At 41.0% G+C, this 10,671-nt stretch overlaps 1 protein-coding gene across 1 annotated transcript; it reads left to right on the plus strand.

The window, feature by feature from the left end:
- The first annotated feature begins 709 nt into the window (after nucleotides 1-709).
- Nucleotides 710-10,252, plus strand: LOC122935244 (aquaporin-12-like). The gene is made up of 3 exons (XM_044291006.1): nucleotides 710-1,316; nucleotides 4,651-4,767; nucleotides 10,032-10,252. Exons 1-3 carry the CDS (start codon nucleotides 710-712, stop codon nucleotides 10,250-10,252), a joined length of 945 nt encoding a protein of 314 aa, XP_044146941.1.
- Nucleotides 10,253-10,671: the final 419 nt, after the last annotated feature.

Here is a 10,671-nt window from a genome sequence, read left to right on the forward strand (position 1 = left end):
GAGTTCATAATGGATCTGTCTTGGCAATGTTAAAGATAATACATCGGGATCCAGTAAAAACACTAGTGTGAAAGTAGCCTTAGACATGCTGCTCATTTTTAGCTGGACGTGCATCAATGGTAATGGTCACATTTTAATTACTGTTGTTTTTCAGAAACTATAGAACTTTGTCAGCACTGTCTATTAGTAACGATCCAGAGATGAGCCTGACAACCAATGTGGCTTTACTTCCTGTTGTCACTTTGGCAAAAAATGGTCACCCCTGCTGTATAGAATAATGTCTTTATTTCTGAAAGTAAAACTTCCTTATGGTCCTGCCGTTTATTTCTGGTAACATGGCAGACACCATTATAGTTCCTACAGTGTCAATGAACAGAAAAACGGCAATACCAGCACAGACGTGAACCATGCATCACTTCTGACAATTTTAGCTTTTTTGTGTAAGTACAAAAACTTACAGTTTGTGAACATATTGACCCCTTTTCAGGGCCTTATAGCTAAGAGAATAGTAGATAACTGTAATGCTGTTTTTACTTAGGTTAGAACGCTGTATGATGTGGTGTGTCGCACACCTGCCCTGGTTCCCACATGCATCCTTGACATAGCTGGTAGCAGATTGGGCCACGTTTACCAGCACTCAAAGACTTGTATAAGTGCAGAACTACTTCTTCCTAAGTTTCCTTTTTCACCGTCATCCCTTCCTACCACCATGGCTGGACTGAACTTGCTTGTAGGCTTCTTTGTTTCAGTCATTGCCTTGTCTCAACTGATTCGTTGGATAAGTAAGAAACTGCTGCCGGCCAGGATTTACCGAAGCACTGTCAGCGAGTTTGCCAGTTCTCTGCAGCTATGTGCCTGCTACATGGAAATCCGCATGCTGGGGGAGATTGGCATGTGGGGTGGAGGATATGGTCCAGATGTGGTGTCTACTCTTCTCTTTGTGCTGTTTTTAGCTCATGGATTCACTTTTGATGGAGCATCTGCCAACTCTTCAGTGTCTCTTCAAGAGTTCTTGCTGAAGGATAGCCCATTAGTAGACACAATAATTAAGTTAGCGGCTCAACTTGGGGGCATGGAAGCTGCCAGGTTCTTGACCATACAGTACTGGAGACTGGAGCTGACAGAATTCCACACGATCCAAATGATGATGTTGGATGATTGTAGTTCTTCCTTACAAACCACCGTGGCTCAGGGAATTTTCATTGAAGCATTGAGCGCCCTCTGCTATCATATAGTGTTGCTTCACTTCAAAAACAGAAGATTGATCTACAGGGTTCCTATAGTTGCCCTGACAGTCACTTTACTGGCATATGCAGGTTAGTCATGCAAATGTTAACCATGAAAAATTGTAACCAGTAGAGTCCATAACTTTTAAACTAATTGCTTCCAAAGCACTAAAAAGTCCTCCCCAAATAAGAGAAAATGAAGATTTACAGAGAGTGTCATCAGAGGATTACCTATTGTCTAAATCATGATTTAATGTAAAAAAAATTGTATCTATATGTTTTATCTATATTTGGTGCTTATTTTGTAATTTTCCATGTCACTATCTATATTTAACAAAATGTATATAATTCTGCAATTTTCAGTGTCCGCTAAGCTTATGAATATATTTCTATTAATGATTTCCTGCTCTGTGATATCAAAAGCTTATCTACTCCCTTATGACCTTTTGCACAGGTCTCAGAGCTGCCTAGAAAACCTCCCCATAGAGGTCAATGGGATTCTCTCCTGTCCATTGTGTCTATGGCCCAAGTAGCTGCTGTCAAGACAGGAAGTGTTAACGTATTTTAGGCCTAGTGGGCAGTGTAAAAACGGAAGAATTTGAGTATTTTTTTATTTTTTTTTACTATGAATAGTGACAAGAATTGTCAAAAATTCTTAACAAAATATGTTAAACAGAAAAACATGAGTTAATATGTAATTTTCTGACGACACATTCCCTTTAAGGCCTCGTTCACACTTCAGTGTTTAGTCAGTGATTTCCATCAGTGATTTGTGAGCCAAGACCAGGTGCAACTCTAAACACAGAACAGGAGCAGATCTTTCCCGTCTACCTTATGTCTGTGGAGGCTCCACTTCTGGTTTTGGCTCACAAATTACTGATGGAAATCACTGACCAAACACTGAAGTGTGAATTAGGCCTTAAAGGTAACGTTGAGCTGCAGGCAGTGTGTTATAGAGCAGGAGGAGCTGAGCAGATTGATATGTAGTTTTATGGAAAAAGATTCGGCAAAACTTGTATTTTATACATTTAAATTTCTGCTCATTCCGACCTTTGAAGTCAAGGAGAAACTGTATATCCGTCTGCTCAGCTCCTCCTGCTCTATAACGTGCTGCCTGTAGCTGACTGGTTCCCTTTAAGTAAAATAAGCAAATACTTAGGATAGATAAAGCAAGTCCTTACATTTGAATAGCTGATAGAATCTGTGAATCACTTTCTATGAGGAGGACATCCATGGAGCAACTCATCCTGGCGCAGACAGAGGGCAGTACAGGACATGTAATACTGCAGAGGACATCCAATACTGGTATTTTACCATAGAAATAGCCATTGAGAGGCTGGTTGGATCTGAGTCTAAGGTATTGTATGTTGAGTGTAGTTTCAAGTTACAATTGCATTGTATCTTGAGGGACCACTTGTATGTGTGTGTGTGTGTGTGTGTATATGTGTATATATATATATATATATTGTATTATAGATAACGTAAAAAAAAAAAACACCTTTAGTGTCAACTGAAACCAGTACAAAACCAGCTGAGACTATAAACAATTTATATCAATATAAAAAGGGAAGCTTTCTGTTATTGTTAATTTGCAAGTATAAAAAATGAAAGAAAAAAAAAGCTATAAATATCACTTATGATCATTATGGTTAAAACATAAGTTGCTTAGAAAAAAATAATTCAGGTTACAAACCCTGCTGGTCATTTAGGAACAAAACACTTATTATGGGTTAATGTTTGTTAATAGGTTAATTCTAGACTTTCTTAGGGTGCTGGTCAACATCATGGTTGTGCTGCATTTTTGGTGTAGCACTAAGCTGCACCAAAAAACTGCAAGTGGTTTTTGCAACAGCATGCTTGAGTTTTCTTACAGCAAAGGGAAAATAAACCACAAAACTGGATTACATCACTTACAAAATAGAGTAAGGTTAATGTCATTTATGTCTGATGTGCGTTTCCTGGAAGACAAAGCACCATAAATGTATGTTGTTGCAAAAACAGTATGCGTTTTTTTTGGGGCAGCTTAATGTCACACCCAAAACGCAGTACGACCACGGCCATTTTTTGCATGTTCATCCAGAAGAACATTTGTGAGGTAAGACACTGATGTTAGATGAGAGGGCCTGGCTTGCAATCTTTGCTCTAGTTTATCCCAAAGGTATTTGATGGGGTTGAGGTCAGGGCTGTGTGCGGCCAGTCAAGTTCTTCTACATCAAATTCACCCAACCATGCCTATGGACCTTGCTTTATAGACTGGGGCACAGTCATGCTGGAACAGAAAAGAGCCTTTCCCAAACTTCTCCTATAAAGTTGGAAGTATGCAAAATTGTCCAAAATGTCTTGGTATGCTGGAACTAAGGTGCTTAGGCCAACATCTGAAAAAAAAAAAAAAAAAACACATTGCATTATTCTTCCTCCACCAAACTTTACTATTGGCACAATGCAGCCAGGCAGGTAACGTTCTCCTGGCATTCACCAAACCCAGACTTGACAACCTGTCGCCATGAATGCTGTGTATCTGCAGGTGGCAGGCATAGAGCAGATTGATATATAGTCAACAAGGCAAAATCTTTTGACAGGTAGGAAATGACTGCTCTGCCAATAGCTGGTTGCGATGGGTCTTTACTGGGGCCAGTGTTTGGCTCTGCACTCCTTTAATACATGTTAAAAGGGGCTAGGAAGCAGAGACTGATGGGGCCCGGGGACAGCATTGGAACAAAAGCGGCAGAGGATCGTAAGTTGAGTTGATCGCTTATTTGTTTAATTTTAAACTGATTTTAAAAAATAATAAAATAATATATAATAATAAAAATAAAAAAATAAAATAATAAATAAAAATTATATATATATATATATATATATATTTTTTTTTTTTATCAGACCTCCCCTTTTGATTTTTATTATAAGAAGTGATTGGGGTTTTCCCAGGCAGAGCATAGTGGGCCTAAAGGGAATCTGTCATCAGGACTATTATCTGGAGTAATACGTGAGTGGTACTGCAGATAAGAAGTCCAGATCGCTATTTTTTTTAAAAAAATTTCTACTGTACCCTGTTCACCCATTCTCACGTGTCCAGAAATACATAGTTGTGACTGTTGTGCATGCACACAGGAGTCCAGACTGTGTATTTCAACACAGCATTGAGCATAGTGTGGGAATGGGTGGCAGTGGTAAAATATCAAATGTCGATCAGGGCATCTTATGTGTAGTGTGATTCATGTATTACAGCAGATAATAGTCCAGGATCATGGTGACAGATTCCTTTTTAATAAATGCTGATAGTGACTACAACTTTATTTATTTTCCATTTATTTATAAATATTTATTTTATTTTTTATTTTTATTTTTATTTTTCATTTGTTTTATTTTTATTTATTTTTTATTTATATTCATTATTTACTTCTCATTTTGTCTCCTTTGTTAGATGGTCCGTATACTACAGGTTACTTCAACCCTGTCCTGGCTTATTCCTTGACATTTTCCTGCCCTGGAAAGACATTGTGGGAATACTCAATTGTTTATTTTGCCGGTTCTTTAATTGGTAAGTAGAGAATTGGAGAAACATTTGCAAAACACAGGATATATGGTGCCTGAAAACACTCAGTCGGTAAAAGAGAGTATTGTATTTTAATAGTTGTACAATGTTATTTCCAGAACATGATTATAGGGCGGCCATATTGCCTGAGATGTTTAAGTTAGCAGCATTTACATTTTTTGGGGTACTACTATCTCTCCTTGGGGAGAGCACCTTAGTCGGTGTGAGGAGACTTATAGGCCCTACATGCTCCTCTAGAATTCTGGGAAGAAAGGGATGCAAATGAGGTCTTATTAAGCTCTGCCTCCGATGCCACCAGATGTAAGGCAGCTATCCTATAAGTCAATGTTCAACCCTTTAAATAGGCCTGATGTACACATAATCATTGAAATGAATGGGGCAGGATTCAGTGCGGGTGCTATGCGTTCACGTCATCCATTGCACCTGCATAGAAAACTCGCTTGTGTGAAAGGGGCCTAAGAATGTTTTCACACAGGTTTTTAGTGCCAATTTTTGCACCTGCATTTTTGTGCTAAAAACACCAGCTCCAGATGTTAGCTGAAGGTCTATGTGAAATATGAAACGCAGGACACAAAAGCTCTTTTTGGCACTAGCGTGTGTCTTTATTAGGTGGCATTTTATGTCCTTCTGGCTTCTCTCTAGCTGTTGGCACCAATTGTATAGGAAAAAAACGTCATGAAGAAAATGCTAGTGTTAAGACACGCTAGAACAGATTTACTATTGAAAATGTGCCCATTTTTTTGCCGCAATTTCTGCCGTATATAGTCTTTGCACTCATTTATCAAGTGTTTTAGCCACTTTTCTAACCTTTCTACTAGGGATCATCGAATCGACTTCGGATGAAACTTCCGAAGTCGATTTGCATAAAACTTTGTTTCAATACTGTACGGAGCAAGTGCTCCGTACAGTATTAGAATGTATTGGCTCTGATGAGCTGAAGTTATTACTTGATTTAAACTGTAAAAAAACACCTGGAACCGAACCAGAGTACGGGAAATGGCTTTTGACAGTCTAATCAATTTCTGAAGTTATTATGCGAAGTCTCGTGAGACTTCGCAAAGTAATAACTTCGGCTCATCGGACCCAATGCATTCTAATACTGTATGGAGCGCTTGCTCCGTACAGTATTGAAACAAAGTTTTATGCGAATCGACTTTGGATGTTTCATCCGAAGTCGATTCGCTCATCCCTACTTTCTACTCCTCGTCTAACGAGGGGGGTATAGCTTTGCAAAAAGGGAGAGTGGCTTCATGTAAAAGGGGGCACTGCTTAATTGCATCTCCGTGAGCAAAAAATTTAGTGCATTTTTGGAGTAAAACTAACTTAAAGGGAGTCTGTCACCACATTTCAGCATATTAGACCGATCAAATAGGGTTATATGATCCACCCAGAAAACGGTACCTTTGTTGTAGAAAACTGACTTTTCTTTTTGCCGAAAATGAACTTATAAGATTATGTTCTGAGCCCTCTCAAGTGCCCAGGGCGGTCTCTCAATCCTCGGAGCCCCAGGCAGCACCTCCTAAATGGCTCATAACCCCGCCCTCCGTGCGCCTCTGCCCGCCCGTTTACTCCCCTCCCCTGTCCTTTTCCACTGTGGCTGTGCGGTCCAAATCGTAGCGGGCGCATGCGCAGTAGGTATTGCAATGCCCTGCCAGGAGCGGGCATCGCATTGCGCATGCGCCCGCTACGATTTGGACCGCACAGTCACAGTGGAAAAAAACTAGGGGAGGGGAGTAAACGGACAGGCAGAGGCGCACGGAAGGCGGGGTTATGAGCCGTTGAGGAGGTGCTGCCTGGGGCTCCGAGGATTGAGAGACCGCCCTGGGCACTTGAGAGGGCTCAGAACATAATCTTATAAGTTCATTTTCGGCAAAAAGAAAAGTCAGTTTTCTACAACAAAGGTACCATTTTTAAGTTCTGGGTGGATCATATAACCCTATTTGATCGGTCTAATATGCTGAAATGTGGTGACAGACTCCCTTTAACCACTTCAGCCCCGCTAGCTGAAACCCCCTTCATGACCAGAGCACTTTTTACACTTCGGCACTACACTCCTTTCACCGTTTATCGCTCGGTCATGCAACTTACCACCCAAATGAATTTTACCTCCTTTTCTTCTCACTAATGGAGCTTTCATTTGATGGTATTTTATTGCTGCTGACATTTTTACTTTTTTTGTTATTAATCGAAACGATTATTTTGCAAAAAAATGACATTTTTCACTTTCAGCTGTAAAATTTTGCAAAAAAAACGACATCCATATATAAATTTTTCGCTAAATTTATAGTTCTACATGTCTTTGATAAAAAAAATGTTTGGGCAAAAAAAAAAAAAATGGTTTGGGTAAAAGTTATAGCGTTTACAAACTATGGTACAAAAATGTGAATTTCCGCTTTTTGAAGCAGCTCTGACTTTCTGAGCACCTGTCATGTTTCCTGAGGTTCTACAATGCCCAAACAGTAGAAAACCCCCACAAATGACCCCATTTCGGAAAGTAGACACCCTAAGGTATTCGCTGATGGGCATAGTGAGTTCATAGAACTTTTTATTTTTTGTCACAAGTTAGCGGAAAATGATGATGATTTTTTATTTTTATTTTTTTCTTACAAAGTCTCATATTCCACTAACTTGCGACAAAAAATAAAAAATTCTAGGAACTCGCCATTCCCCTCACGGAATACCTTGGGGTGTCTTCTTTCCAAAATGGGGTCACTTGTGGGGTAGTTATACTGCCCTGGCAATTTAGGGGCCCAAATGTGTGAGAAGAACTTTGCAATCGAAATGTGTAAAAAATGACCGGTGAAATCCGAAAGGTGCACTTTGGAATATGTGCCCCTTTGCCCACCTTGGCTGCAAAAAAGTGTCACACATGTGGTATCGCCGTACTCAGGAGAAGTTGGGCAATGTGTTTTGGGGTGTCATTTTACATATACCCATGCTGGGTGAGAGAAATATCTTGGCAAAAGATAACTTTTCCCATTTTTTTATACAAAGTTGGCATTTGACCAAGATATTTTTCTCACCCAGCATGGGTATATGTAAAATGACACCCCAAAACACATTCCCCAACTTCTCCTGAGTATGGCGATACCAGATGTGTCACACTTTTTTGCAGCCTAGATGCGCAAAGGGGCCCAAATTCCTTTTAGGAGGGCATTTTTAGACATTTGGATCCCAGACTTCTTCTCACACTTTCGGGCCCCTAAAAAGCCAGGGCAGTATAAATACCCCACATGTGACGCCACTTTGGAAAGAAGACACCCCAAGGTATTCAATAAGGGGCATGGCGAGTTCCTAGAATTTTTTTTTTATTTTGCATAAGTTAGCGGATATTGATTTTTTTTTGTTTTTTTCTCACAAAGTCTCACTTTCCGCTAACTTAGGACAAAAATTTCAATCTTTCATGGACTCAATATGCCCCTCACGGAATACCTTGGGGTGTCTTCTTTCTGAAATGGGGTCACATGTGGGGTATTTATACTGCCCTGGCTTTTTAGGGGCCCTAAAGCGTGAGAAGAAGTCTGGAATATAAATGTCTAAAAATGTTTACGCATTTGGATTCCGTGAGGGGTATGGTGAGATCATGTGAGATTTTATTTTTTGACACAAGTTAGTAGAATATGAGCCTTAGTAAGAAAAAACAAAAACAAACAAAAAATTTCCGCTAACTTGTACCAAAAAAAAGTCTGACTGGAGCCTTACAGGGGGGTGATCAATGACAGGGGGGTGATCACCCATATAGACTCCCTGATCACCCCCCTGTCATTGATCACCCCCCCTGGTAAGGCTCCATTCAGACGTCCGTATAATTTTTACGGATCCATGGATCGGATCCGCAAAACACATGCGGACGTCTGAATGGAGCCTTACAGGGGGGTTATCAATGACAGGGGGTGATCAGGGTGATCACCCCCTGTCACTGATCACCCCCCCCCCCCTGTAAGGCTCCATTCAGACGTCCGCATGATTTTTACGGGTCCATGGATACATGGATCGGATCCACAAAACACATGCGGACGTCTGAATGGAGCCTTACAGGGGGTGATCAATGACAGGGGGGTGATCAGGGAGTGTATATGGGTGATCACCCGCCTGTCATTGATCACCCCCTGTAAGGCTCCATTCAGACGTCCGCATGTGTTTTGCGGATCCGATCCATGTATCCATGGATCCGTAAAAATCATGCGGACGTCTGAATGGAGCCTTACAGGGGGGTGATCAATGACAGGGGGGTGATCAATGACAGGGGGTGATCAGGGAGTGTATATGGGTGATCACCCGCCTGTCATTGATCACCCCCCTGTAAGGCTCCATTCAGACGTCCGTATGCGTTTTGCGGATCCGATCCATGTATCCGTGGATCCGTAAAAATCATACGGACGTCTGAACGGAGCCTGACAGGGGGGTGATCAATGACAGGGCGGTGATCAATGACAGGGGGGTGATCAGGGAGTTTATATGGGGTGATCATGGGTGATCAGGGGTTTATAAGGGGTTAATAAGTGACGGGGGGGGGGGGGTGTAGTGTAGTGTGGTGTTTGGTGCGACTGTACTGACCTACCTGAGTCCTCTGGTGGTCGATCCTAACAAAAGGGACCACCAGAGGACCAGGTAGGAGGTATATTAGACGCTGTTATGAAAACAGCGTCTAATATACCTGTTAGGGGTTAAAAAATTCGGATCTCCGATCGCCGCTGGCAGGCTGGAGATCCACTCGCTTACCTTCCGTTCCTGTGAGCGCGCGTTCACAGGAAATCCCGGCCCTCGCGAGATGACGCGTATATGCGTCGTCGTGCGCAGGGCTGCCGCCTCCGGACCGCACATCTGCGTTAGGCGGTCCGGAGGCGGTTAAAGGTGGCATAAATTTTGACAAGACAGTCCAAACATATGCAAGATATATCAGCCAGCATCAGTCACTGTGATAAATCTGGCGCAGTCTTAACTTTAGACAGTGTTATTAATTGTTATACAGACTTCCACAATTAGTGGATATCATTTTGTCACACAGAATTCTGTAGTAAATCTGGCAAAGGATTTACAGTATGGTAAATTTATAAAGGTCTACACACCTAAATCATACATTTTTCTAATATTAAGATTTTCAGACAGTGCAAAGTTTGCCAGTATTAGTGCATTTGTACATGTGGCAAATGTACTTTTTGCGAATAAAAAAAAATGGCAGATCCAAATTAGTGTGTGTATGGACCCTAAGACTATTTTTACAAAATACTTTTATGATTCTTTCCTAGGAATGGTTTTGGCCCTCTTCCTGTATAAGGGACACATCCCTCGTCTCTTCCAAAAGAACCTACTCTACAACCAGAAGAGCAAATTTAGAGCCCCAAAGACAAAAAGTGCTCAGTCTACAGTTTCAAAGAATGCCCCATCTTCACCAAAAGAGTCTGAGAAGAAAGCTGGAGGAAAAGGGAAGAAAGCTACAAAAGAAAAATCTAATCCTACCAAAATATGAAAACCCGTTACTGAATGCACCACATTTTACATATAGAGACAAAAGAACAGATCAAATCTTATTTAGCTACTTATAATGCAGTTCTGTATAGGCAGAGAATCACTAGAATATGTCATGCAGCATGAATGATATACTCCAAAGGATTTAGAGCAGCAACTTACAAAGAAAGAGGATGGTTGCAGAGGTAAAGCTGAACCTCTACAGCATGAATACAATTATTATTATTTTTTTTACCTTTTATATGCAATGACCACACAGTGTATGGCTTTCTAGCATCATAGCATGTGAAGTTATGAAATGCCTTAATTTCATCTTTCACTGCACTACATAGCACCGCGCTGTCCCTTTATAGGATGGAGAACGCCCCCCCTCCCCACCCCCCAAACCTCTGCAGTTTAAACTTACAGTTTAAAGGCTAT

This window comes from Bufo gargarizans, chromosome 4 (assembly GCF_014858855.1).
Source record: "Bufo gargarizans isolate SCDJY-AF-19 chromosome 4, ASM1485885v1, whole genome shotgun sequence".
NCBI lineage: Eukaryota > Metazoa > Chordata > Amphibia > Anura > Bufonidae > Bufo > Bufo gargarizans.

Bases quoted from the DNA above. Each gene is read 5' to 3' on its own strand.
- LOC122935244 (XM_044291006.1), top strand. From the start codon at position 710: ATGGCTGGACTGAACTTGCTTGTAGGCTTCTTTGTTTCAGTCATTGCC. The intron at 1,317-4,650 runs GTTAGTCATGCA...CTCCTTTGTTAG, and splicing joins CACTTTACTGGCATATGCAG to ATGGTCCGTATACTACAGGT. The intron at 4,768-10,031 runs GTAAGTAGAGAA...ATTCTTTCCTAG, and splicing joins TTTTGCCGGTTCTTTAATTG to GAATGGTTTTGGCCCTCTTC.